General features: G+C 34.3%; 4 protein-coding genes across 8 annotated transcripts; 2 read left to right on the top strand and 2 right to left on the bottom strand.

The window, feature by feature from the left end:
- Positions 1 to 139: 139 nt before the first annotated feature.
- On the top strand, positions 140 to 6,698 carry LOC104889206 (protein EMSY-LIKE 1). 5 transcript variants are annotated; one of them, XR_789531.3, is made up of 10 exons: positions 140 to 542; positions 1,224 to 1,439; positions 1,522 to 1,631; positions 2,029 to 2,203; positions 2,334 to 2,474; positions 2,548 to 2,616; positions 4,144 to 4,344; positions 4,442 to 4,513; positions 4,594 to 4,808; positions 6,393 to 6,698. XR_789531.3 is itself a non-coding variant. In XM_010674371.3 (10 exons), exons 2-10 carry the CDS (start codon positions 1,314 to 1,316, stop codon positions 6,413 to 6,415), a joined length of 981 nt encoding a protein of 326 aa, XP_010672673.1. In that variant the 5' UTR covers positions 140 to 542; positions 1,224 to 1,313; the 3' UTR covers positions 6,416 to 6,698. The 5 variants fall into 5 exon arrangements, 4 of the variants coding, with proteins under 4 accessions (XP_010672673.1, XP_010672671.1, XP_010672672.1 ...); XM_010674371.3 differs by having other exon boundaries at positions 4,594 to 4,657; XM_010674369.3 differs by lacking the exon at positions 6,393 to 6,698 and having other exon boundaries at positions 1,281 to 1,439; positions 4,594 to 4,876.
- Positions 6,699 to 7,014: 316 nt separating this feature from the next.
- LOC104889205 (uncharacterized) lies at positions 7,015 to 13,486 on the bottom strand. Its single transcript, XM_010674367.4, has 3 exons — positions 12,932 to 13,486; positions 12,221 to 12,806; positions 7,015 to 8,240 (listed from the first exon to the last, which is right to left on the bottom strand). Exons 1-3 carry the CDS (start codon positions 13,333 to 13,335, stop codon positions 7,320 to 7,322), a joined length of 1,911 nt encoding a protein of 636 aa, XP_010672669.1. The 5' UTR covers positions 13,336 to 13,486; the 3' UTR covers positions 7,015 to 7,319.
- Positions 13,487 to 15,224: 1,738 nt separating this feature from the next.
- LOC104889204 (hypothetical protein) lies at positions 15,225 to 16,921 on the bottom strand. The gene has a single exon (XM_010674366.4). The coding sequence runs from the start codon at positions 16,494 to 16,496 to the stop codon at positions 15,495 to 15,497; it is 1,002 nt and encodes a 333-aa protein (XP_010672668.1). The 5' UTR covers positions 16,497 to 16,921; the 3' UTR covers positions 15,225 to 15,494.
- Positions 16,922 to 22,346: 5,425 nt separating this feature from the next.
- Positions 22,347 to 26,799, top strand: LOC104889203 (non-structural maintenance of chromosomes element 4 homolog A). The gene is made up of 7 exons (XM_010674365.4): positions 22,347 to 22,828; positions 22,917 to 22,997; positions 23,915 to 24,167; positions 24,259 to 24,349; positions 24,492 to 24,702; positions 24,794 to 24,885; positions 26,218 to 26,799. The coding sequence occupies exons 1-7, from the start codon at positions 22,624 to 22,626 to the stop codon at positions 26,476 to 26,478; spliced, it is 1,194 nt and encodes a 397-aa protein (XP_010672667.1). The 5' UTR covers positions 22,347 to 22,623; the 3' UTR covers positions 26,479 to 26,799.
- The last annotated feature ends 865 nt before the right edge of the window (positions 26,800 to 27,664 follow it).

Raw genomic sequence — 27,664 nt, 5'->3', positions numbered from 1 at the left:
AAATTTCCGGGGCCTAACCCGTTTACAAACTAGTTACAGATTAAAGAGTGTACCAATAGTAACGGGTAAAAGAAGTAACCTTGACATTTTGGGCCTATAAAGTATAAACCTCGAAACTTCAAAGTCTCCAAAACTAAAAGAAAAAAAAAATACTTCATCAGCTAATCACTTAAAACCCAAAAACACCAAAATGTTCCCAATCCGCTAATCCCACCCATCAAAATCAGCGCTGTTCAACTTCATCTCTCTATCTCTCTCTCTCCTCCCCTCTTCAGTTGGGTTCTACTTCTCTTCTATATATACCACGCCACTTTGAACTTCATAAATCACTCCAACTTTTATACATTTTTCTCTCAAACTATACATTTCACGACCGAATATTCGATTTTTATCTTCTTCATAAGCATCATAGTATTCCCCTCTTTTTTCCGATTTCTAGGGTTTGGGCTGTTTTTTTTTTTTCATTATCGATTTGAGGTGAAGATTCCAGAATATATTCAGTCTGCTGATGAATTACGAGCCTTTTCCTTCTGGAAATTCTGGTATGTGTTGAATTACATTGTTGTGTTTTGGTTTTTTCGTATGCGATTTTCGGGGTTTAGGGTTTTTGTTTCTTTCACGAATTAATGGTCGTTGTAAAAGTTTTTTATTTGATTTGAAATTTGTAGTGCTAGTTTATCGAATGTTGTTTCTTTTACTGTTTATCTGATTATTGGGGAATGCTTTTTTTACATGTCAATTGATATGTTTGCGACTTTTCCTAAGTTCCAGTGCAGTAGTGCGAAGTAAATACAATATCTTTGAATATTTTGCATCAAGATTTGGGAAATGTGGTATATAGGATGATGTTTATTTGTGTCGAAGTCTTAAGAACCTTAATTCAGCTGTAGTAAGTTTGTTGTACTTGGAGAGTTCTATGGGGAGTTGAATTTTCTGATGAATTATGATGTTACAGCTATACATGCCTCTAAATTTGCTCAAGTATATCTTTGTATGTTCTTATATTGTCGTGTTCAGGACGGGAGGTGGGGTGCTAGACAAACTGCTTAAGAATGTGATTTGGGATTTCTTGTATCTTTTCACAAAACAGTTGTTCATAAGGTGCATTTGGGGTATAAACAGTTCTTTATATCTTCTTACATTTTCGTGTCTGAGTGTTTGACAATTGACACACACGCGCACATGAAAGGACTTGTTTACTGAAGAATGACCATGTTTTTTAGTTGAAGAATGCCGTAGATACTGATGAAGATCTTCCTCCACCTGAAAATAAAATTCAGATAGCGCCGCACATCTCAAGAAACGGAAATTCAATGCTAGGTTCAGGACCCTCTCGCAGAGTACAGGGAGACATGGAGTACCAAATCCATCATCTTGAAAAGGAAGCCTATTGTGCTGTCCTTCGAGCTTTTAAAGCCCAATCTGATGCAATTTCATGGGTAATTTCTCTAATTTGACGTAAGTAGCGTGTCACATGTCCATCTTGTCAGCCTTTATATCACTCTAAAATCCTTGGTTCAGGACAAAGAAGGTCTGATAACAGAACTCAGAAAAGAGTTGAGAGTTTCAGATGATGAACACAGAGAGCTTCTTGTGAGGGTCAATAATGATGAGATAATGTGCCGTATAAGGTTAGATTTTGTTTTATCTTATTTCATTTTGCTGAGATTTGGTTTTGCCTAGAATCTCTTTTCAAATCTCTTTTCTTATAGATTCTCAGGCATGGATAACTAGCAGTATGTGGCTTTCCCTCTTGTATTTTGTTAGAAGATGCAAAAGACTGCATGAAATAACTTGTCCAAGTCAAAAAGGAAAGTCAAAAAAGCTTTTTTTGAAACGAAAGCATTCATTGTTTTCTATGTGATATATTGTTAATTTTCAGCAAACCATCTTGAATTCCCTTTCCTTTCCTCAGGAAGTCTTATTCAACTTTTTATGAAAACATGTCATTTATATTTCTGTATGCTGGAGGTGTTAGATACTGGTGTATCTTTGCTGTGACTTAATACGTGTTGGCTGCATATTAAGGGAATGGAGACAGGCTGGGGGTCATCAGGCTCTGAGTACGTCACATCCTATCAATGATGTTTCTAGTCCAACTCCTGCTTCCCGCAAGAAACAAAGAACAACACAGTCTCTTCCTACCAATGTGCCACCTCCTTCAGCTGGAGCTCTTGGAGGCCGAGGCAGAAAACCCAGACAGGTTGAAGATCTTACTTGTATAAGTATATCATCTGATGCTGGTGGACTACTCTCATTTATATAGTTTTCTACCTGTTTGATTTTCGTGAGGTCTTGACGATGGTTGGCGTATCCTCATTATGTTGATGCAGTTCCCATATAGTAACCATGCTGCACATGAAACTGCTACGCCTGGAACTGGTGAAGAGTTGGTGGGGAGGAAAGTATTGACTAGATGGCCTGACGACAACCATTTCTATGAGGCTATTGTTTCTCGATACAATGCATCTGATGTATGGCATTCCTAATATGGTTTCTGTTTTCTTAGGGTCAAGAACCATTCTCATTAATTTGTGCTCTTTTCAGGGACGACATGAATTAGTTTATGGTATTCATTCACCAGAAGAATCTTTTGAGTGGGTTAATCTCATGGAGGTGAGTGTAGTTGGTAAAATTCATGTTACCTTTTTTTTATAAGAACGCTACTTTGACTCTTCTAGTTATTCTAAGCACCCATTTCCGATGCTAGAAACTCTGATAAGGATTCTGCGGCACCTCAATTATCATGATGTACATATTTGCAGAGTCTGTATAATAAAAGGAAAGCACAAAGAAAGTTATGATATACTATAAAAACAGGCTTTAGATAAGAAGAATAACTATAACGACAACAGCAAAAAAGAAGTAAATCTAATACCTGTGTTTGGGGAAAACATTTTAAAAGCTTTTGGAATCAAGAATTATATTTCACGCAACGTGTCCCACACCTGTGTCCAATCTTCAGGATTCAGTCCCATGCCCAAAATTGTAATCCTCGATATGTCTAGCACTAGGATATGTACTAATGTCCGACACTTATACCTCTGTCTCAATAACTTGGAGCAAAGTTATGAATTGTGTTCTGGCAGGCATTCAAGTTCAAATGTATCATGGTACTGCTGTCTACTGGGTTTTATAACACGACAAATGATTGTGCATAATTGTTTTTACTGTTTTTAGATACCCTGGGCGAGCCATGTTGTATTCTGGCTCAGAATATGCTGGAAGTTCTTCTCCATCCCCTCCCCTTCCTTCTTCTCCTTCTCCTTCTCCAGCTAGGATATAGGAGCTTAACTTTAAGTAGGCTTTATCTTGATAGCAAATTGGGAATGATGTTTGTAAATTGTAATGTTGTTTATTGCCTCATCTCGTGCTTTCACTTGTTCTACCCTCGCATCAAGGTCTGGGCTTTGTCCACTCTCAGGCTGTTTGTGTTCGCTCGGCTGTGGCACAAATTAGCTTGCGATGTTATTTACTGCAATACGTTATTGTAGTGTTCCTATCACTTTCTTGTGTCATGATCGAATTTATGGGAATTTGCTAAAAGTGTTTGGTTCACAATGGAAAAGTGAATTCTGATAGGAACTTTACTTACCTAGTGGTCTCTAGGTAAGAAACTAACTTCATTTTGTGGGAAGTTAGAATTCGTAGGAAGTTCTACTTTCCCCAACACCTCACCTGTTTTCCAATTCCTAGGAACTTCTACTTACTATGTTTACCACTTGATACACTTTTTACTAGAGGTCGTAGGAATAAGTATTGAGGATGCAGAATGATAATGACAATAATTACTATTATAACCATATTGTGCTGATTGCTGAGACTTGTGAGAAGGTAAGGAATTTTGCTCTTCCATTCACTGCATGAGCATTTGCTCAATTTGCTTTACAAACCAAATTAGTTTTCATATAACAGCCCCTCCCAAAGTATCCCAAGTTCCAATGTTGGGATTCATATTGGTTCTGGCTGTACAAGTTGATGAAACCGGTGCATTCTATTTAAAACAAGAAACACAGTTCATGATGTTGTTTGCATAAATGCTATTATGGATCACTGGGGCAAGCTTCTGTTGCTGACTGCCTCTTTTCCCATTGCATATACTTTTTTTCTGTGAAGTAAACTTCTTTATCTATATTTTCTTAGATACCTGCTGAGGATATCCGATGGGTGAATGAGGAACCTGTATTATCTCATAGAGCAGGTCCTGGAGATAAGAGATCCATGAACCATATTGGTGCAGTTCCTGTTGCTGGAAGAAAGCAATATAGGAGTGAGATTCAGAATGGTGCTGGAAATATGACAGATGATATCGAAATTCTTCATACTGATACATTAATTAAGGAGGTATACATATTTAATCAACATAGGTCAGACAGTATTGCAGTATGGCATATTTTATGTTCAGAGTTTTGTTTACTTTGTTTTATCCTTTTCCTCAAAGCAGGTGGAAAAGGTGGTTGCTGCAACTAATCCTGATCGTCTTGAAATTGAGAAGGCAAAAAAAATGCTGAAGGTATACTTTTAGTTTGCTTGTGCATGTAACCTGTGCATGGTTGCTAAACACTGATAACTTTTGACATTTACAATTTTCAGGAACACGAGCAAGCACTCATTGATGCAATCTCAAGGCTTACATATGTATCAGATGGTGATAGTGGTAACAGACTCGTGTATAATGTTTGATGAAAAGCCTGTATAACTTCAGTAATCCGGATATAACATGGAATGGAAGAGCTGTAGGCTGCTTTCACAATAAGTGTTTAACCCCCACCTCAAATGCCGAAAAGTTAAATAAAAGCAACTAAAGGGTAGTGACTTTCATACTGGTAGCTCAAGGTTTTTTTGGCATTTCCATAATAATTACAACTTACAAGCATTAGATTATTTCTCTCCCCTCCTGCCTGCCCTTCGAAGGAATTCTCAAAGGGTGGCTGTCCTTTTTCCGGTGGATATCCCATATGCTTTCTTTCGGGGTGTTGCATGGTTCGGGAGCTCGACCAATTATAAAATTTACTTGACGCTTTAAAACATCAACCAATTATAGTTCAGTATATTTGGTTGAGATTGTGAGTGGGATTTAAGCATGTCCTATGGCCAGTCTTTAGTTGGTCTTAGAAATTAAAGACTTATAATGTAGTTCTACCATTGTGGGTAATGAGTCCGTCTATGGGGGGAGATGAGGTTGGTCTAACATGGTGCCCTGATCCTATAGTTGGTTTATTATTAAATATGAACATGTAAAATAGAATATCAATTGGCTAAAAGAGAGAATATATGGCGGGGTATGTTAAAAGTAGGAGAGAGAAATAGATGAATCAAAATCACCATTTCGATAAAGAAAAAAAGATGGTTGAGGCAGCGAGGCAGGTGTATGTCCTTAGTTTGACGTGAGGTGTAAGAAGGAGATGAGAGATAAGTTAGGAATTGATAGCCCACTCTCTTAAAAGCTGAAGGAATTGATAGCCAGTCCACCATTGGACATTCTTGATTTGAAGTACCATCACTCTCTTAAAAGCTGAAGGAATTGATAGCCCAAAATTGTTATATTAGAGGCATCGGGATGAAAATTTCTAGTAGTTCAAGCCTTCAAGGTAATAAAAAGTCGATCTTTTTTTCCCTGAAGGATGGTTAAATTTTTTAAAAAAAATAGTGAGATGGTCAACTTCCTTTCCAGATGTAACAATGAAAAACAAAAAGAACCATAAACAAAAAAAAGTTGTAGACGTGTAGGAGAGAATGAATTACTCTATTATGTTCAAAGGTATCCAATTAGTAGGTTGACTAATGATAATTTTGACTTTGATATTTGATCAATGCTATATGAAAAGCTCTATGCTAATGTTTTTATGTATTGGCTAATGCACATTTCTAGGTGGTAATTGCTTGTCAATGGATAACTTTAATAGGACGTTATCTGAATTATTCATATGCAACATTTTATGTGAACTTATAAATTATAATTCATCTTTCAATTAATGATGCTCCAATCTGAATTCTCCCCCCTTCCCCTCCAACCGAAGTTTTAAGCTCTCTGCATGTTTCTCTTGTCTTTGTTACGCAATTCTTTGAGCTTTGCCCAACCCAGTTGTTCTACATGTGTTTTGTTGAAATCATCAAGAAAAGTAGTATATCTAGTAAAAAGTTGAATAATGTAGTATATTGGAATGAAAAACAATAGTTTGATATTATGATTATAATCATATCATATGTAAGGTTTATATACTATTGTTTTTGCTTGATATGCCACCAAAAATTGCTTGAACAAAAAATGTAGAGAACAGTTCTGATTGAAGCATTTGTCCAATTCTTTGGCTTTAACTGTACTTGATGTGTCATGTGTGTGTTCGTATTTGTTCAACACAACTAAACTGTTAGGTTATGCTTTCAACCAGATGGAGGAGATCAGCAATACTAACATAGAATTCGAACTTCAATTGCATCGGAATCTGGGAATTCGCAAAGGCGTACAACACATTCACAAAGCTAAGGTGGAGTGCAAGAGACAAGCGCAAACGAGGCTTGATCTGTGAACTGTAGTGCCACAAATTTTATGATTCTTCCTCAATTGAGATGGTCTTGGTTCTCTTAAAGTGTTTCAGAACAGATGAACTGGGAAGTTTTTTCCGAACTGACTAATTAGTTCTTTGTAAAAGTAGGCTTCATGTGAAAATTAATAATAATTATTTTTGGAATGTGTACTTATAGTTCGTATGTAGTTAGTTTAAAGAAAAAAAACATATATTTGTTGATTTATTACTGTTCAAGATCACTGTAACACTGCAACTGGGAAAAGCAAGTTTTACTAGGTTGGCAAATAGTAGTTCTCGTTGCAAGGTTACAACGGTCATTATTGAATTTGATTGCGGTGGGAGTTGTTTTTTTTTTTTTTTGGTTTTTTTGGGGAAGAGTTATTGAATAATTTCATCTTTGCTACCGAAAACGAATCATATGTTCATCTGCAGATGCATTAAACATTGCAACGACTGCCACCAAACATAAAGGGATCACTGCAGATTCTCAAAAGAAAATTACCGATTCTGATGCATTTTCCAGCCATGTATCACGAATCCAATAGTCCAGTGAATATTTTCCGGCAAGGGCGGTGTTTCGCCGCTCACAAAAATTAGCGGGTACAATGTGACATCAAGTGTACAGTTACAAAAAAAAAAAAAAGCATGCCCTTTGTTCCAGATTTGATGTTGAACATTCGAAACTTAAATTAGCAGGTCATGCCCTTCAAACCTACTCACCTAAACATTAACAAAACAAATCATATTAGCCCGATTTTCAGAACTATACATACATTTCAACCCTTCTGCCTATTTCCTCTGTCGTTTCTTTGACTGTGAGTCTCCTTCTCCACCACCATCACGGCCCCTCTTACCCATAGCTGCAATTGCTGCTGCCCTCTTTGGTGGCCGTCTATTGCTCCTATTCTCAAGACTCTCTTTCTCCTCCTTCGCCTTTGCCTTTTCCTTACCAAGTTTACTACTACCTAGCACATTTTGTAAACCTTCATCTTTCCTCCTTTCACTCTTAACATTGCCATCATTACTGGTCTTTCTCTTATCCGAGCTCTTCAATGACTCCAACAACAAACTTTTACCTGATCCTGACCCCTGCTTCATCTTATTCGACAAGTTTCCAAGAGTTGGTTTTTTCTTATCTGCCTTAGCCCCGGAATTTTCACCCTTGCCAGAAACAGTATTGCTTGGACTGGGGTTGCTGTTATTGTTCTTGCTCGATGAGCTCCTTGATCCAAAACTCTGATCTCTTGTTCGTTTCTTCACCATTTCCCCAAGAGTAATAGCTGGTTTTTCATCCTCTAGGGCCACCACTGCTCGCTCCTTTCTATCACTTACTCCTCTTGACGATTTTCCTGCAATTGAACTCCGTTTTCTACAAGCAATTACTGGGCCATTTATGGTTAATTTCGGCTTGAGGTCAGATTGATCAACTTGTTTTGGTTCGGGCTTTGTTGGCTTTGGTAAGGGTGCTGGTTGGGCAGGCTTGGAAGATAAGCGCGGTTGGTATTGTTTGTTCAGCAGTTGGCGGAGCTCGAGTGCTGCTTTGTATTCTGGGGAATTTTTGGGAAAGAAGATAATGGTGTTGTTGATGAGGAGCATAAGGTCACGGTAGAATTTGGTATGACAATCTGCGTATTGGCCTTCTTCCAGCCTTCTCTGGATTGCTCCTAGATCTATATGCTGTTTTATTAAGCTAGTGTACTTGGGAGTTTCCTGCAAAAATGGGAAAAAGAATCACATTTGATGGTCAGAACTCAGAAGTAAATATAAGAATTGGTTATTATTGATATCCTAAAGTGGTCCTTTTGCCATTAATTTAGATAATCCAATATGACCATTATTGAGTTTACCTGGCACCAAAAATATGATGGATATATAAATTTTTCAAATATTTTATAACCCATAATTTGCTATCACAGATTCTTATATGCGTAATCTATGTATTTTGATCAGTAAATTAATATTTAATAATTATCTTTTAAACTGATTTGGTCAATTCATAAGGGGAGGTTGGGGCTTGTTGGGCCAGCCTTGTGCGAGGGCAATCGAGAGAAAATTCATCTTACCACGGATTCCCGGAAGAAGTAAAAAAAAATCATAAACTATTGTCTACCTTTGATGGAAACTTCACCCATTCATAAATCAACAACTTGCTTAATCCATGTGATAAGGTATTTATATTTTTTATATTTTTAAAGGTAAAATAAAGGGGCTTACTTGGATTAAAGAGAATTACTGAAATAGTTCTATATACTTCCTCCGTTTTTTATTAGATGTTACATTTTTTAAATTACGGACTCCTATGTAATTTTTGGAGAGGAGAGAAATAGAGAGAATGGAAACAAAAGGGTCCCATGTGAACATTTACTAAGAGAGATAGAGAGAAGTTATTACCCAAAATAAAAGTATAACCTCTAACTTAAAACTTTATAAAAAAAATATCTAAAAACAAATGAAGTATAAAATATCTATTATATTACTTCCTCCGTGTTTTTATTCTTGCTACATAGAGAAAGTGGAGGGTTTTTAAGAAAGGTAGAGAGAGAAAGTAGGGGACCACCACTTTTTGAATTAAAAAACATTTGTTAAGGAAAAAGTATGAGTATTTTAAAAGAGAAGGTGGGGGACCACCAACTTTTTAATAGTATTTTAAGATTTTTATGGTGAAAAGGAATCCATTTATGGTATGTAGCATCTATTATGACATTTCCATTTAAGAGAAATGTAGCATCTATAAAAAAACGGAGGAAGTATGTCTTTAACTCTATGTCAATATTAGAATATGCGCTGTCAAATAACCCACTAACTCTCTTTCTCTTAATGAAGTATTTTATCTTTCTCTTAATATATGTGCTTAAACCTAAAGGAACAAGACACGCATAACAAGAAAATTATTAAGCAACTATTTTCTCTTTTTTTTTTCAATTACAACAATTGTATTTTCACTAACTATTGTAAATTTTATATAAGGAAAAACATACTTTGAAAATATCAAATTTTTATAATTTTTACTAAAAGATAATAAAAAATATTAATAATTAAAGTTGCGTATTGACATGCATGAAAATTCAATTGTTATAATAGAAAATTAACGAAGAAATTATATAATATAATTTTTCTTTTTTTTTTTTTTACTTACTTTTTTCATAAGGTTAATTTTCATATTTATCTATTCTTTATGTTATGCTATTTTCACTTTTAACTTTTCAAGTTAGTTTATCTTCCTCTTTTACTCTCCTTTCATCCACTATAGATTCCAATCTAAATCACTATACTCCACTCTTTCTCTTTCCTCCAAACAATTAAATACCCTTTTCAATTGACAAAGTTACAAACTTACCCAATGAATAGACTACCATTATTATTTTTGTTAAGTTAACTACCTCCATTTTTTAAAGGTTTTCCCTCTTTCTGTTTAAGTGTGTTTTCAAAAAACCCTTCCCTCTTTTATTTTATTCTTTATTTCGAATTTTTTTCCTTTTTTTACCCTCTTATATCCCTATCATATGGTTCACCATTACATTATTTACTCCCTTTTTCTCTCCTACTTTAATTTCTTTTTATTTGTTTATTTATATTAACTCCTTTCTCTCTCCTACTTTACCACCTACACCCCACACAAATTAATTCTCATTGGTACATGTAATAACAGTATCAAGGAAGATATTTAGGGAACGGATGTAGTATATCTCTTAAGAAAAATGTTTGAGTGATCCTTATAATTGTCAACCCTTTTAGACACATTAAATTAAACATTAATATGTATGTAATAAATGAGAAAAAAAATGTAAAAATAATATTTTAATGTATTCCTAACTAATGAAAGTTCAATAATAAGAAAGTTGGCAACAATTAAGATCACTCGATCAATCTATCTATACAAATATATTAAAAGGCGTGCGAAAATAAGAAATTGTGCCACGTGGCGCTCTCCCTAGAGAGTTTTAGTTCATATAATTCATGTACAATAAAAAAATTAAAAAATTGCAAAGTATAGGGTTTGATCCCAAGACCTCAAGTACATATACTAAAGTTGAACCACTAGACTAAGTTGTATTTAGTGTTATTATTATAAAGTATTATATTAATAAATGATTTTTTTCTTACCTAGGACATAACCTGGCCTAATAACTAATTAAATATTTATAATATGTATTGGAATGCACAGTAAAATGCACTCATTTACTACTATTCCACAAATCTTTGTCCATTTTAAGGCACTCCAATCCAGACCCCAGCCTCAAGCACTCATCACATTTTCACAACTATTCAACTCTCTTCCTCTTCATAATTTTCTCACACTTATTTATTACTTCCTTTCTACTCCCTCCGTCCCATAATATAGTGCTTGTTTCTTTTTTCACGGTCTCCAAAACGTAACTTTGACCTTTAATATCTTCAATTCCTTATTGATAAAAAATATAAAAAGTTGATATTATGAAACTACACATTGAGACGAATCTAACAAGATCCTACATGAATATGTTTTTTTATATATACAAATGAGAATATTCGGTCAAAGATTTTAAAGTTTGACCACCAAAAATGAAATAGGCACTATATTATAGGACGGAGGGAGTACCTCTTGTTAAACTCACACATATTAACACGTTCTTTAAATATATAACTTTAAATACCAATATCTCTAATTATATATATGTAAAAATTATAAAAAAATAATATTATAAAACTATATCACAAGATGAATATATGAAAATTTTACATAATTATATTTTTCTTTATATAGTAGAAAAAATTAACAAGGATAAGTGAGATAAGTAAATAGTGTAAAAAAATAATACGATACAAAGAAAAAACCAGAGAAAGTATAAATCACTCTTACCTTGATTAACTTTATTGTTCAAATATTTTACTCAGTTGGTTTGAACACCTCAATTTTTTTTTTTTATAAAAAAGAAGTCCTATAGTTAACTGCAAATTATTAAAAAAAAAAAAGAAAAGAAAGAAAAAAAATTATAAAAAAAAACGTCTAGTTATAGTTAAGTGCATGTGAACAATAAATCAGGTATCATTTCATATTATGAAATTATTATCAATAATTTGTAGTCCGGAATTTTTTATTTTTTATTTTTTTTAACTCTACCCATTTATATATATATATATATATATATATATATATATATATATATATATATATATATACTTTGTCTTATTACGAAGAATTTTCCTCGCCTTCGACCAGTAGACTAATCTCCTGCGGGAGTTTGCACTTTACACCCATTTTCTACATACACAGTGAGCATCCACGTTATTTAAAAGGGTATGTTTACATTGGTATTAGATTAGATTTTCCGTTAACATTCATTGCAATTTTGCACTGCATTGAAAATTTTGTCCATTTTCCTTCAAAAAGGAAATACAGTCAAATTCTACATTTCAAAAAAAAAATCTCTTCAATCATTCGTCTATAAGAATATTGTAACTTTTCACATACCAACAAGTAGAGTATGGACCATTCTAAAATTAGAAGTATCATCTTCATATTTAATTTTCCAAAATGCAGTTCTTACTATTATAATTACTTTAAATTATTTATAATCAGACATCTACGACTTTTACCTATAGCATTTTAAAGACAAACAATAGTACATAATGTACAATCATCAACATATTATAAAACATAAACATTATATTACTACACATATTAATATTAATCCGAGTTTAATTTTTACCTGACACTCAAGGCGCTCGAAAAACAAGCCAAGTTTACGAGCCCGAACAATTTCAAGAAACTCAACCAACGGCTGCGATTTACTCTCATTACTTGATTTAAACGCCGGAGATTGATTCTCATCGCCGCTACTACTCCCGGAAAATAACCCGATCTTTTTCTCTCTCCTCCTTTTAATAATATTATTATTATTATTATCCTTATCGTTACTGTTATCGTTATTGTTCTCGCTCCTCCACAAGCTTGCCGTGCTTTGCACGTCACTGCTCTCTTTCACCCCTCTCTCTCCTCCACTCTCATCCTTCGACTCGGCCACCGATTCCACCAACTCGGCCGAGTCAACTCGCTCTCTCCTTCCCTCCCGCCGCTCTTCCTTTGAGTTCGAACTGCCGTTGCACGAGTCATCCTCCTCATCCGCCGGTTCACTCACCCGGTCCGGTTCACTAATCCGGTCCGGTTTGTTTCCTTCCGGTTCAACCGGTCCTTTTACATCCGCCGGTTCATTTTCCTCGGTTTTGTTTAGATCTTCTTTGATCTCCTCTTTTTCTTTCTCCTCCTTCAATCTCTTCACCTTCAATTGTAACGACCTGCGGTTTATTATTTTTTTAAAAAAAAAAAAAATTTAATTAAACTCAAATTTCTTAAAAAGAAAAATTTAATAATTAATTAATTGAATTTGAGAAATTGAGATCGAGAGTAAATATATACGTACACGATGGAGAGATCGTAGCGTTGGAGGTCGCGACGGAGTTCGGCGACACGGAGGCGGCGCAACTCATCGAGCCAACGAACGGCGGCGTTTTGATCTTCGACGACGGCGTTTCGATCGTCGGAGAAACGGCGTTTGATGTCACGATATTTCTGCTGACAGATGTGAGGGGTTAGGAGAGAGAAAGTAGTGCGGTTTTGGAGTTCTTTAGCAATGGAGTCCCAAGAATTGGTGCCGTATCGATGAACGGCGCACGCTAGCAAGAGTTCTTCTAAAGTTCCCCAACTTGATTTAGTACTAGTATTATTATTTGTATTTGTTGTTGTTGTTGTTGTGATGGTGTTTTGAGTTGGTGAGCTTGAAGGTGGTTCAGCCATGGCTGCTAGTTGTTCTTGAAATTGAAGCATGTTATATGTTATGTTATATTGTTATTATTACTAGAGATTATATATTAAAGATATTTTTCATATATATCGAGGGGTTGAGTTGCGTTCATTTCTCTCTCACTTTCCAATTTGTCACTTCTTGTGTTGTGTTGTGTTGTAAATTGTGATATGAGTGTTGTATTTGGGCTTTCATGGCTCGGCTAACCGGCTTGGATAGTTGAGCCGAAATTAATTTGCTGAAATGTATAATGGGACTTATCTCGGGTTTTTAGGACAAAGGAGGGAGAAAAATGACAATCATTTGATTCACATAGACCAAAGTACGATAATATGGGCCTAAACTCATAAGAAAGTACAAGATCATGGGCTTCAAATACATGTAAATTCTCATATTACTCTTGAGTCTGGCCATTAAGAGGACAAAATTTTAAGGCAAGTTTTTTTTTTTTTTTTAGATGAGTAACCCAATAATCACTCGTCCAATTAAGGTATGAAGGGCATGCTCAATTTAACTATACTTGACTTCGAAATAAATCTGAATATACCTTAACTTATCGGAACTAATTGATATATGATTGATTGAGTTTATCATAATCTAATGGAATTTACTAACACGATTATTCAAGATTTATTTTAATATGTTATTTAATTAATATAATTGAACAAATTATATAAATATAATTTTATTTTTTTGTGCAATAGAGGGACAAAGCCCCAAAATATTATATAAATATAATAATTCATATATTGCATTGATATGTATTAAGATGTAAATATATTTGCCAAATTTCATATTTTAATTTTTTGTCAGACCTACATTAGTATAAACAAATTCATCTTTGGATAAATAGCAATTCTTAGTCATTAATGGATAAACCACATCAAAATCTCACCCGTAAGGATTTGCTTTGATGCAGATCCAAAAAGTCTCTACTATGTTGAAGTGTTCACCCCTAAATAACAAAGGTTTCGTTCTTCTCAACTTTTGATGTGGGATAGTGAAGATCTAAAGCACCTTCTCCCCCTCCTTTAAAAAGTTTGCATCCCGACGACATTACAGCCTACAAGACACCAGAATAGGCCTATAAAGGTCAACATCTAATAGTGTGAGCATGGAGTGTTACACACTTAGACATATAAAATCCCAAAATCTCTTTTGTTAATACGAAATATGTTAACGTGGGTTATTTAACATTCAATAATGTTACCCTTTTTTTTTTTTTTACTGATGATGGCTTAAGAATAGCTCCAATATGATGAGTCATATATGCCTTGGCGTGATCATGTGCCTACTAGATCTGCTCAAAAAAACTACCTTTCATAACCAACTTTTTTTCAAAAAACTACCTTTTAAAAATTTTCTTTCAAAAAACTACCTTATTATTATACTACCATGTTACATTTTTTTTTTTTTTTTTTTTGGTTAAAATGGCATAGAGTACCATGTTACATTTATATTCAATACTAATCAATATATAACAATCGTCGTAGGTGTTGCTACCAATGGAGTAGCGAAAGAAGAAGAGAGAAACAATAAAGGATGAAAGAATATCAATTTACGGTGACTCAATTATTAGTGATTAATCCTCATTTATGGTAAAATGGTAGTATCTTGAAATAATTTTGTTATATGAGGTAGTTTTTTGAAAATTTTTAAAAGAGATTTTTTGACAAAATAAAGATTAGAAAAGATAATTTTTATGAAATAATTCCTCCCATTTATGAATATGAGAGTAAAAAAAACAGATGAAGTAATATAGAGGCAAAAAAAAAACAATACAACTACTAGCTCATTCAACTATTCAATAAAAAACTTGAGTGTAGATCTACAACAAGTGAACGATCCTCTTACTAGCTCATTCAACTATTCAAGTATTTATTCCTTAAAAAAAACACTATTCAAGTACTAATTGGCCAAAACCTTATATTTGATAAAGTATAATCATAGAAATTTTTTAACACAAATATTAATATCTACTACAAATTTTTTAGCTAAATACAATAAAAAAAGAAATATTATACTCCATATAACTATATTGATAGAAGAAAGAAAGAGCAAAAAGAACATAAAACAAACCTAAAAACTTTACATACCACATATTAAACAAAATCCAAAATTTGTATAATAAGTAATAACCATCTAATTTAACTCCCCAAAATCAAGAAGTTCTTTGATTTTTTCAAACCTTATTCAACTCAACAACGCCAACATCCCCTTCAACAACCTCTTTCTCAATCGATTTTCTCTCTCCTCCAAAACCCCTCCCTCTAAACCCCTTATTACCAAACTCCATCTTCAAATCATCCAACGCCTTCCCAAGCAACGCATTCTCAGAACGCAGCGTTTCAAGCTGCCTCTTCACAGTAAAGCAAGTCTCTGCCAGGTCAGCACTCCCACTCCCTTCCACCTCACTACGAGTAGGACCTACCTTCTTATCATCCTTCGCCACGTGTTCAATCCCAATCTTGTTGAGAACCAATAATGGGATTCCACGTGTCGACCACATCTTAGCCGTTGGATTCTTCAACAATGTTTGAAATCCTTCAGGAAACTTAACCCCCCAACGAAGCTTCAAAACGGCGCCGCTTTTGATTAGTAATTCCGTTTTTGCCCCTAACAACATCCCAGAAAGAGCACTCTCCATGGATGACTTCAGGGGTAATGTAGTAATTTTACTCCCCGTATTTTCAACTGAGAAATAATCTCCATTTTCCATCACATGCGGCTTCTCAATAACCTCCAAGGAACTATCCTCCTCGAAAACGCCGCCGTTTTGGTTCGATTGTGAGCTAAACGCAGCGATCGACGACGAGTGAGATTTCTTAATTGAAAAATCCCCAAATTGGGGTTTAAAATGAAGGAAAAATCTAGGGCTATTAAACGACGACGTATTTCCGAGGAAATTGAATTCAGCAGTCATAGTCATAGGGGCGTTAATCGGAGATCCGAAGTGGCCAATTCCTGTTTTAACGAGGAGAGAGAAAGGGGTAAAATTGTCATTTGGACGGTATGAGAGACGAAAAGATGGGCCGGAATCAAAGAAAGTTCCAAGGCCCAATGAAAGTTCTTTGGAATCTCCGGCTGAAAGTGATGATTGAAATGGAAACCCTAAAATATTAAGGGGTACTTTTGCTTTAAACACTGGTTTTTGCTCTTCTCTGAATTTTAGTGAAGCTTTCATCTTCTTCTTGTTTCTTTTTTTTTTATTTTGGAGGAGAGAGAAATATAGGAGATTGTTTGGGTTTTCTTTTGGGTTTCTAAAGGGGGAGATTTTATGGTTTATAAAGCAAAGTTTTTGAAGATTTGAAATTAATATTATGATGGGAATAATGGGGATGGTGTTAATTATTATTGGTGCGTTATGGAAAATAGGGAAATGTTTTTTGAGAGGTTAGCGGAGATTCCGGTTTAAAAGTTTTGTCTGGATTTATATTTTTTTTTTGGAGGTGATATCATATGAGTGTTTGAGTGGGACTTGGAAGTATCAGTGGGGGTTTTGGATTTTGCAAATTCAAATTTTAAACTAATGATAAAGCTGGATCTATGATTTGTGAATTGTGGCTTGGGGTTTAAATATTTTGTCATTTAGGTGAGGATGTGAGATGTATTATTCCTATCATTTAAAAAATCTTTTAACAAGTCTGACTTGTAAATTTTGTTGGTTGTAGTTATGTGAGGTATTAGTTTAATAGGGTCCCTTTATCTTACAAATTTTTTAAAAAAAAATATCTAAAAAATCATCTACTTGTATTAAGAGTTTTTGGTTGAAGGGTTCGAAATCACAATTAGGTTCCGTTATTTTGGATTGAGAAAATTCAAATTGAAATGAATTGAACTGAAATAACAATAATAATAATTATAATTTAAATAACAAGAATATGAGGATGAGGATCGTGTGCACATATCAAACTGCAATTAAAAAATGAATGGAAGATGATTTTTTAAATTGATACATCGGCCATACAATTGATCTAAGATGAGTTTGACTTGGACGTAATAGGAATTAAGGCGGATGTGGCCTATAAAAAGCATGCGTGAAATAAGAGGGGTTTTCTTGCTATATCAATAGTTTAATTACCCGATCCAAACTACATCTACCTAATCTTTCCCTTGGCCTCTGTCTGGAACCCCCTTGAGGAAGGGATTTCGCCTCAAAAAGTGTAGTGCAATAGGACGAATTAGGTCAAAATCATCACCTCAGCGGGGATCGCTATGCCACTTAAATGTCTTTGTTTAAGAAGTTCCTTGTCAAAGTCCAAGTGGGCCTACTGCCCAAGAGATTAAGGCTATGTTTAGTTCACCTGAAATTTTCTGATCTGAACTTATCTGATCTGATCTGAACTTATTTTTTCTGATCTGATCTGATCTGAACTTATTTTTTCTGAACTGATCTGATTACAAGATCTTATCTTTTAGATTTCTCTCAATATATAAGAAAAAATATAGTCATGTGGGGTCTTGTTTGATTCGTCTCAATGAGTACTTTATTAATATTCAATTATTATAATTTTTACTAATATGTAATGAAAGATATTTAATAGTAAAAATGAGTTTTTAAAACTGACTGATCTGATCTGAACTTATTTTTTCTGATCTGATCTGATTAGATCTGAAATAAGCAAAAATAAGGTGAACTGAACATAGCCTAAGTTGTTTGAACAATTGCAATTTCGGAATGAACATATACGAATTCGTTTTTTTGAAAATAAAAAGAATATCCAATTTATCCTCATGAACGTTGTAGTGTGATGAACTCACGCTATTTGTTGATTGAACATTTGCGAGTTAAGAATTAACATTTGCAAGTTGTTAAAAAGGAATCAAATATTTCTTTTTCAAAATCTTCATCTTGAAAATTCAAAATGTTTATTTGATTGAACATAACATCATGCTGGAACTAGAGGTGTTCATGGGTGGTTAACCGTTCCAAAACAATATTTTGGTTCGGTAAACGGAAGTTTTGGTTCGCTCTTTTTTCGAACCGTAACCGGTTACCACCTAAGCGGTTAACTGTTTTTTCGGTTAACCATTAACCGTTATTTAAGTTATCCTATTATGTTTTACTTAATGTACATATATATTTTCAATTTTTTGGTTTGTTGTCATTAGAAACAATTAATTTTACTATTTGTTGTTAGATGGCATCATATTTGCTATTTGTTGTCATTTAGCAACAAATTACGACAACCAATTGTGGCTCTGTTGACATTAGGAACAATTAATTTTACTAACCGTTACTAGATGGCATCATATTTCCAATTTGTTGTCATTTAGCAACAAATTACCAAAACCAATATTTCATTCGTTGATCACATTAGAAACAATTAATTTTATGATTTGTTGATAGATGACATCATATTTTCATTATGTTGCTATTTAGAAACAAATATGAAAATAGATATTTGATTTGTTATCGTTGGAAACAATATATTTTATTATTTGTTGCTGAAATAACATCAGTTTTTTCCTAAAAATGTGTCCCACATCGAAGAAAGATTAGCCAAACTACCACTTTATATATCAAGAAATTTCATACAGCACTATTATCAATTTCTATTAGTATCAGTATGCAAATATCATTCAGAATTGTAAGTCGAGTGACTCTCCTTCTCTTTATTGATTTGCATAAATGTATTTATCAAATTATCACAATTAACAAAAAATATAAGGCCGATTAACCCACGTTATATGAAGAGTGCATTAGTCAAAGTGTAACTCTATAACAATCAAAAGTTTGTTTCTATTTTTAGCAACCAATATCAATAATTTGTTACTAATGTCTAGCAACAAAGCATTAATAATTTGTTGCGATAAGTCGCAACAATCATTTATTACCCGTTACTAGAGTTGGCAACAAATTCGCCAAATATATAAACCAACATGGAAACAATATTTCAATGGATGCTATGTGGCAACGAAAATGTTTCATATTTTGTAGCTAAAATCATATGGAAACAAGCCTTTTAGCAACAACTATTTTTTGTTTCCAATTTGTTGCTAATGCGAGTTAGCAACAAATTTCTCATGAATACCAACAATTTTTTACTGTTGCTAAATTGATTTATTTTTGTAGTGAAACCGCAGCAATAGGCCTCTTTTTTACCGCAACAATAATCATTTATTCTACTGGTGTATATATTTATTACATTCAATTTAATTTAATTCAATTCAGTTCAGTTCAGTTCAGTTCAACTCCAATCAGTTCAGTTCAGCTGTTTTTTACCGAAGAGAACAGGCCCTAAATGGGACAAGGGTTGAGTGAGGTGGGTTTTCAATTTTTTTTTTTTTTTTTTAAAAAAAGAAAAATCAGATTTTTAATCTGATGCGGTCCACAAGAGGACCGCATATGATTTTCTTCCCAACTTCCCTTCCTATTTTTTTAATTGATTTTCTGATGCGGTTTTGTAAAAATCGCGTGTTCTAACATATGGAATGATTTAGTTTGTGCATGATATAGTTGATATAGTGTATGTTTGAATGATATAGTGTGTGTTTAAATGATATAGAGAGTTCCACATGATATAGTGTGAATGATATAATGAGTTTATGTATGATATAGTATACGTCTGAATGATGTAGTGAGTTAATATATGATACAGTGTGTGTGTGTGTCTAATGATATATATAGTGAGTGTGTCTAAATAATATAGTGAGTTTATGCATGATATAGTGTGGGTCTGAATGATATAGTGGGTTTTTGCATAATATCGTGGGTTTCCGCATGATATAATGGATTGTTCAGTAATGATACGTTGTTTTACCTGGTGTACACTAATGTTAACGTGTACCGTGTCCACACAAGTCAGATTGTTCTCTCTTTCCTAACCCTTCTACATTTCTTATATTTCCTCGTCCCTATACATTTCTTCTCTATACTCTTTGTAAACCCTAAAGTTTAGGGTTTTCCAAACCAATCTGAGAAATGATGTCTCATAGTCGGAAATTGATGCATGCGAAAAATTGATTAACAAAGCACAATAATCATTGTTAGTCTTTGAATGCGCAAGATTAACCCAAGGACATAAAAGTCAGTGATCAACACAAACATCACCCACTTATAAATGCACCTTTTTTGTTAATCATGTTTAAATTAGGCTTTGCAAATTATATTAAATTCAATATCCTAAGATATCGCGCGCGAACACGCTACAACTAGTTCAACCAAATGTTTGACCACTACTCATATAAGAATAAGGGAATATTAAAAAAGAGTTTTGTTAAATGTCGCCTTATTTTTTTTTCCTAATATACATTTTCCCACTCTCTTTCACTTTCCCACTCTCTTTCACTTTCCCACTCTCATACATCCTCACTCTCTTTCACTCTTGACTCTCCCACTCTCATACATCCTCACTCTCTTTCATTCTCCCACTCTCATACTTCCTCACACTATCTCATCATCTAATAACTTCTTCAACTACTTTCCCGGTCACTATCTCTCATCACATATTGAAGAAGGTTGAATGACATTATCACGCCACCACTCATACGACAACCTTTTCGTTTACAACACGCGCAACTTTTCAAAATTGAAACTGCTGAAAATTGAATATGCCGAAAAAGTGGTAAGGCGCCTTAAATAGGCGCCCAACCACAGGTACATGTGCCTAAAATAGGCGCTCAATCACAAGTACATGCACCTATTTTAGGCGCCCAACCACAAGAATAGGCGCCAGTACTTGTGGTTGGGCGCCTATATTAGGCGCATGACCACAAGTTTGGAACGCCTATTCTAGGCGCCTTTTTCCTGTGGTTGAGTGCCTATGTACATTTTTGGCATTTTCAAGTCATTTTCTGGTAAATTTTTACTCTACTTTGAGATGTTCTAATAAAGCTAAGTAAAATCAGTCAAAATAGTGACTAAAACAAAAAATGATTACACTAAACCGAGATGGTATATTTTATTTGTTTTTTTAATTACATTAGCATTTCTACCAGTTTAAGACATGATTACACTAAAGCGAGACCCCTGTGCTATATTTCTCGAAGCGTCATGTTTAAGACATTCTACTAATTTTATTCGAAATTCTTTTAATTACATTAGCATTTCCCCGTAATATAACGAAATGGTAAAAAACTTGAAATCGTTGGAAAATGTGAACTTGTCGATTTTTTTTTAAAATCTCGTAGTCCTCCAATGGAGGAAATGGAAGGGATGAGAGAGAGAGAGTGAAAGATGAGAGGGAATGGAAGAGGTGAGGAGGAATGGAGGGGAAAAAGAAGGAAATTCTCCTCGTATTTTTATACAAAAATACAGGGTGTTAGTAGGAAAAAATTGAGATTGACTCAAGTAGTGAACTATCTCATCTTCCCTAGCAAGATCTAGAGTTCAATTCTTACCCCAAACATTTGTTTGGGATTCAAGGGAGGGGAGTTGGGAGTGTCTGGTTGTAATGAGCTTCTGGATGGGGACTTTGTACGAGAAAAGTCTTACCATTTTTTTTTTAAAATAAAAATAAAAAATCGGTATATCTCTGTTATACTCCCTCCGTCCTCTATTAGTTTACCCCTTTCTTTGAGGCAACAATTGCCGAGATACTAATTTAAATCTTAATATCTCTAATTTTCGATAAGCAAAAATTACAAAAAGTTAATATTTGAATAATACACATTGAGACGAATCCAACAAGATCTCACATGACTATATTTTTCCTTAAATACAAATTACAAGATATAGTCAAAGTCATGTATGTGAATAGTGTTAAAAATCAAAAGGGGTAAACTAATAAAGGACGGAGGGAGTATATGGGAAGAGGAGTAGGACACCAAAATATTATTAATCCCAATTTACCCTCATTACATCTCTATTCTAACTACTTACTTTAATTAAAAAATAAACAAGAAACTACTTACTTAATTTTAAAAATAACAAAAGACTTTACAAAAAGAAAACCATCAACAATTCAAATACATAAGTGCTATATACAACAAAAAATAAAGGCTAAATACAACATCTAAAATTATGCTTAACTTAACCAGTCGACCTAACAGTAACATTTATGTGGAGTTACCACTTACCAGTTACCAGCGTTTGTTTGTGAAAATTGAAATATTTTGACGGAGAGGGAGAGTGCGGGAAAATCCCCGGGTGCCTTCAATTTTTCGAACCCCTCACAAAACAAACACCCCCTTCTCTATAAACAATTCAATATTTCTATGAACAAACGATTTATTATTTATTACCCCACTTTGAATTTCTATTATCCCACTTTTCAAATTTCCTCCCCCTTTTTTCCGTCGAATTCCTCCGTTTTAGGGTTCCGTCTACTTGCACAAAATCAAACCCAATTTCTAGGGTTTTTGCGACAATGGCGAGAGTGAAGAAAGAGGCAGGTAGTAGAAGCAATAATACTAACACACGAGTTAGAGAATTGAGGAGTAGCAAAATTGAAGCTAATTCAACTTCTAATGAGCAGCAGCAACAACATGTTGATGAAGTTGAACAAGAAGATGAAGTTGTAGTAAGGAGAAATCTGCGTTCTAGATATCTCGCCGTCAAAAATTTACTTTCTGGTAACTTTTTTACTTCAATTGTGTGGTTTGATTGGGAGTTTGTGTTTTGTTTGAATTGTAGTGCTAACTACATTGTTGTAATTTGTAGGTGATACGCATGATTTGTCGCAGCCGGATTCGCAGAGGTTTAAGTCTATTATTGATGAAGTGGAGAGTTTACATGCGAAAGGTATACACATTGAGTTTAAGTTTTGGGGTTTTTGTTGTAATAATGCTGAAATTTGCTGATAATTATGATGCTTTCCTTTCATTGGTTATATTTGACTATTCCTGGGGCTCAGGGGGAGCTTAGATTTGTTGAATTGTTATCGGCTTCGCTTTTTGTGTTGTACATTCAGCTTTGGTATATATTGGGTGTGTTGGATTTCTCAGGATTATGAACTTATAATAATCTTGCTGAGATCATTTTGACAATGTGCATTAGAATATACATTAATGACATGAGGTGGAATCTTTATTTGCAAGGTCGGGGGTGCTGTAATCATCAATTGGTAGAGAGGACATAGTGTGATTTAGGAAGGGTGTCATTAGGATAGTTGATGCTTAATTTAATCTGTGATAGTATCAAACGATAGAGAGAAGAGGGTTCATTGTGTAATTGAGGGTTACATTAACCGTCATTTATGGTTAAGTAGTTAAGCATCAAAAAATGCTCTCACTTTATCTCCCTCTCTTTTGAAGTTTTTGAAGAATGCTTTTCTTTCCCTTGCTAACATTGAGTAGTTAAGCATCAAAGAATTCCCTCACTTTATCTCCCTCTCTTTTGACGTTTTTGAAGAATGCTTTCTATCCCTTACTACGGTAAAAAAATCTGGATATCTTATTAAGTGAAAGTTGTTTGTTATCCTGGCTAAATGTATTTCAGTAGATACACACACTACAACTGATAGGTTGGCGAAGCAAATTCTTGCAATTTCATGCACTTTTCTTGCGTCATTATCCAATTGCTTGTTTTTTCTTGCAGCACAGCCCTAGTTGGGAACCCTTGAGTTTCATACCATGATACAAATAAAAGACGAGTAATGACTAATGAGAACAATATTACCTTTTATTAACATTGGTTTTAATTTTTCCTTGAATTCTCAGTTGAGAAACCCCGGGAGCAAGTGGCTGATGCAGAGGCTCTGATGGACATTACAAGCAGTTTTTTGAAATCTGTCAAGGCACAGAAAAATGAGGGAGTAACTCCATCAGATTTTGTATCTTGCTTGTTTAGGGATTTTGGTCGGCAAGGTAGAGCTACCAGCAGTGTGGATAATTCAAGCGATTTGGTACTTTGGAAAGACATTGGGCTTGCAGTTTCTCATATATTTAGAAAAGGCACAGGATGCTGTACCATGTAATTACTTTGCCAAGAAATTTGAATTTATGATTACATTTCCTCACTAGTTCTATTGTCTAGATCATCTCTCTCTTTATTAATTTTACAGGCTAGGGCCTATGAGTTCTGAACTGAAGAGAAGGAAGTCTATAGTTCGTAAAAAGCATGTGAAACCAACTGATACTTCACGGCCAGAAGAGGTAAGAGTGGCTTATTTGCCTAATTGACTTTTGTAACTCTTACATTGGTTGAGGAGGCAAGTTGTGGTTGCTTGTTCCTAGCTGAAAGACGCATTTTTACTTTCGCATGTTATTCATAAATACCTGTTTCTTTGTTTTGCAGCTCAATAACCTTAAGGAAGAGAAAACTGATACAGACAAGAATATGTCAATTATGTTTGGTATTTTGAGGAAAAATCGAAGGGTCCGGCTGGAAAATCTAGTCCTGAACAGAAAATCCTTCGCTCAGACAGTAGAAAACTTATTTGCTTTCTCATTTCTAGTGAAAGATGGCAGAGCAGAAATTACTGCAAATGAGAATGGCCATTTTGTTTGTAAGAGCAGCTACTTATAGACTCATACATATATACGAACATTCTTGTTGACACACTCAAAACTAATGTACTGTTTCTTCTCTTCTGACAGGCCCTAGAAATGCACCAGCTGCAGAAGCAGTAGCATCAGGCAGAGTTTCCTACAGTCACTTTGTTTTCAGATTTGACTATAAGGACTGGAAGGTATATTTGCAGTTCAATCCTTTCCAGTTGCATAATTATGTTGTGCATCTTCAATGTCAATTGAGTCCCATAGGATGGTTGTGAATTTCTAGGTATACTAGTTAATTTGTTTTACTCGTGTCTATTATTAGATATTATTAGGCCTAGTAGATCTGATCAGTCAAGTTTACTGTTTAATAGTTTCATCTAGTTTAAAAGATGTGTAACTTTATCTTCGTAAATGAGGCTTATGGTTCAGCTCAACCTTTTTCCTGCTGGAATTTTCCACATAGCTAATCGATGTTTTCTTGAATATATTTTAGCTTGAAGCCTTGATCTGAAATTCTTTAAGGCATTGTGGGCTAAGTACTCAGAGTTTATGAAATTCATGAACTAAACTAACATTTTTTTTGGGGAATCGAAACTAGTCTTTCAGGTCTAGGAAAGTTATTCCTCTTTTTTATTCTTCTTTTACCTTTTATTTATTTATTTCTATCTTTATTTGGGCTGGAGGGGGGTGGGCGTATGGATGACTTAGATAGTTAGATGTCTCAAGCAGGTGGGCTGGTTTATTGGGTTTGAACTTTGAAGAGTCTTTTGCTGTTCTTTCAGTTTGCATCAACTTTTGATGTGCATATGAGAATTTCATCTGAATTTGATTCTTCTTTGCTCAGTTGGGTTTTTGGGTTAAATGCAATCTAGCAACTTTTTAGTTGAATGGGCTGACTTTGTGCTGTTAACCTTATTTATTGGGTGTGGATAGTATTGCATCAGGTTTTGCGGGTCAGTTTTTGACAGGTTTATAGGGCTCTATGTTGGTTATTTACTCTAGAATTAGTAAGATTTTCTACAAAATAGTTCCCTCCTAAATTTGTGAAGTTTGTGTTGAAAGTATTGAATGGGTAGGGCCGAGGGCAAAATGTTATGTATGTAGAACAGTAGATTTATAATACTCTGCCAATCAGAAGAGACTTTGTGTACAGTAGGTAGGTTAACCCACTAGAGTAACATTAATAAAATTGGTTTCCAAATTAGCACTATTTTTTTATACTGTTCACCCTCTTGATAAACTTATTTATCTCTGTCTCAATTCTTAATATAAATGATAAATTGAAAACTGTTTTCCAGTTAATCTAACTACTTAATGATGATTTTTTATGTCTTTTATTCTTATTAATTTTGTTATATTTAATTAAGAAACTGAACAATGATTGGGGTATTATTTAGTATGCCTATATATTGATGCACCAAACTGGAGAATGTTTGTTACTCTGTTGATAAAGTCTACTGTTTTCCAATAGCTTGGCTGAGTGAAGGATGTTTCCTTATATATTTGTTTGTTTGATTTCACAGTTGATGTTGGATTCTGTTGTGGAAGGCGAGGAATTGATGCCACACAGGGTTCCAGCAGACACGTTTGCTGATTCAGAGTTTCCAGCAGAATCAGCAAATGCAGATCCTGAAAGAGTAGCTACAACTACTCCAATTAGAAAATTATCAAGGAACCGAGGTCTGGTTCTACAGGAACAGACCGTTGTAGAAGACTCACCAGAGAGTGATGAAAACAGATCAAGAGCTGCTTATATAAGAAAGGGGAAGCGCAAAATTATATGAGGCTAGGATGAATTGTACAGCGTCTTGACCTTAGGCGGCCTTTTGTATTAGATAGTAGAACGTCTGGACTTCTGGTTCCATCAATTGCTTTGGATTTGAATGAGTTAACTAGGTAATATAGTATAATCATTCCTTGAGTGGCTGTTTTCTTTACAGCCTTCTAGCTTTAAATCAGTTTCTTCTCGTCGTCCTTGAAATGAATCATTGCAGGTTTATCTCAAACTTCCGCAATTATGACGAGTCTCGTTTAGGCTGTGTTCTCTTTACTGTACTTATTAGCATTGTACTTATCAAACCTAATGAGCAGTGAGCCTTTATACAGCCTTATGTTTACAAATGATTGTAGTTGATGAATCCTGACCCTGATTTTTTTTTTCGCAAAGTTAAAAGAACGTGCCCTTAACCTAATCGTCTTATTTACTATTCTCTTTAACTACAGTGAGACTATAAATTTCTGCTTCAAGCAAAGGTTCATGTGGAGCCATTCATAAGTTTAGCCCTTGCACTTCTCTTTTGGTGTTCATCTTTTTCCCTTGGGAGTTAGGACACTTTCAAATTAATGAAGCGTAACATCGACTTAGAAATGATCATAACTATATTTTAGAGTTTACACATAACATACTATTGGATCAAGTGCTAAAATTGCACTTAGAATTTTCAATAATCTTGAGATGTCCCAAGCTTACAAGATCAGTTATAAAAATGGATTCGATCCTAAATAATTGATCATAAATGATCTGAATCTAATCGTAATAATGACTTGATTGACATCTTTACTTTTTAATATATATAATACTTCCTCTGTTTCTTTTTACTCGCTACACTTCTCATTTCACGGACTCCGAGGCAATTTTTGGAGAAGAGAGATGTAGAGAGTAAAAAGAAAAAGGACCCATGTGGGAGGAGAGAGATAGAGAGAGTTTATTGCCCAAAAAAAAAGTGTAGCAAGTAAGGTGAAACTTCCCATAATGAAAAGTGTAGCGAGTAAAAAGAAACGGATGAAGTATATAGATAAAAAGAAAACAGAAAGATTACCTATTTGCCTTCCTTACCTTGATGGCAATGGACTGGGCTTTAGTAACCTTAATGCTACTAACATGAGTAACATTAAAACTCGTTAAGTGATTAAGTAATAAAGTGATATCCCTTAAAATTGCTTTAACAGGAGGTGGTGCTTCATGTGGTG

Source organism: Beta vulgaris, chromosome 3 (assembly GCF_026745355.1).
Source record: "Beta vulgaris subsp. vulgaris cultivar EL10 chromosome 3, EL10.2, whole genome shotgun sequence".
Lineage (NCBI taxonomy): Eukaryota > Viridiplantae > Streptophyta > Magnoliopsida > Caryophyllales > Amaranthaceae > Beta > Beta vulgaris.
This window is presented reverse-complemented; position numbering and strand designations above follow the sequence as displayed.

What these genes read in the sequence shown, in the direction of transcription:
- LOC104889206 (XM_010674369.3), top strand. Translation starts at nt 1,314, where the DNA reads ATGCTAGGTTCAGGACCCTCTCGCAGAGTACAGGGAGACATGGAGTAC. An exon ending in AATCTGATGCAATTTCATGG is followed by an intron (nt 1,440 to 1,521) that starts GTAATTTCTCTA and finishes TCCTTGGTTCAG; the next exon opens with GACAAAGAAGGTCTGATAAC. An exon ending in CTGATACATTAATTAAGGAG is followed by an intron (nt 4,345 to 4,441) that starts GTATACATATTT and finishes TTTTCCTCAAAG; the next exon opens with CAGGTGGAAAAGGTGGTTGC.
- LOC104889205 (XM_010674367.4), bottom strand. Translation starts at nt 13,335, where the DNA reads ATGCTTCAATTTCAAGAACAACTAGCAGCCATGGCTGAACCACCTTCA. An exon ending in CGCTACGATCTCTCCATCGT is followed by an intron (nt 12,807 to 12,931) that starts GTACGTATATAT and finishes AATAAACCGCAG; the next exon opens with GTCGTTACAATTGAAGGTGA. An exon ending in TCGAGCGCCTTGAGTGTCAG is followed by an intron (nt 8,241 to 12,220) that starts GTAAAAATTAAA and finishes CCATTTTTGCAG; the next exon opens with GAAACTCCCAAGTACACTAG.
- LOC104889204 (XM_010674366.4), bottom strand. Translation starts at nt 16,496, where the DNA reads ATGAAAGCTTCACTAAAATTCAGAGAAGAGCAAAAACCAGTGTTTAAA.
- LOC104889203 (XM_010674365.4), top strand. Translation starts at nt 22,624, where the DNA reads ATGGCGAGAGTGAAGAAAGAGGCAGGTAGTAGAAGCAATAATACTAAC. An exon ending in TGAGAATGGCCATTTTGTTT is followed by an intron (nt 24,703 to 24,793) that starts GTAAGAGCAGCT and finishes CTCTTCTGACAG; the next exon opens with GCCCTAGAAATGCACCAGCT. An exon ending in TTGACTATAAGGACTGGAAG is followed by an intron (nt 24,886 to 26,217) that starts GTATATTTGCAG and finishes TTGATTTCACAG; the next exon opens with TTGATGTTGGATTCTGTTGT.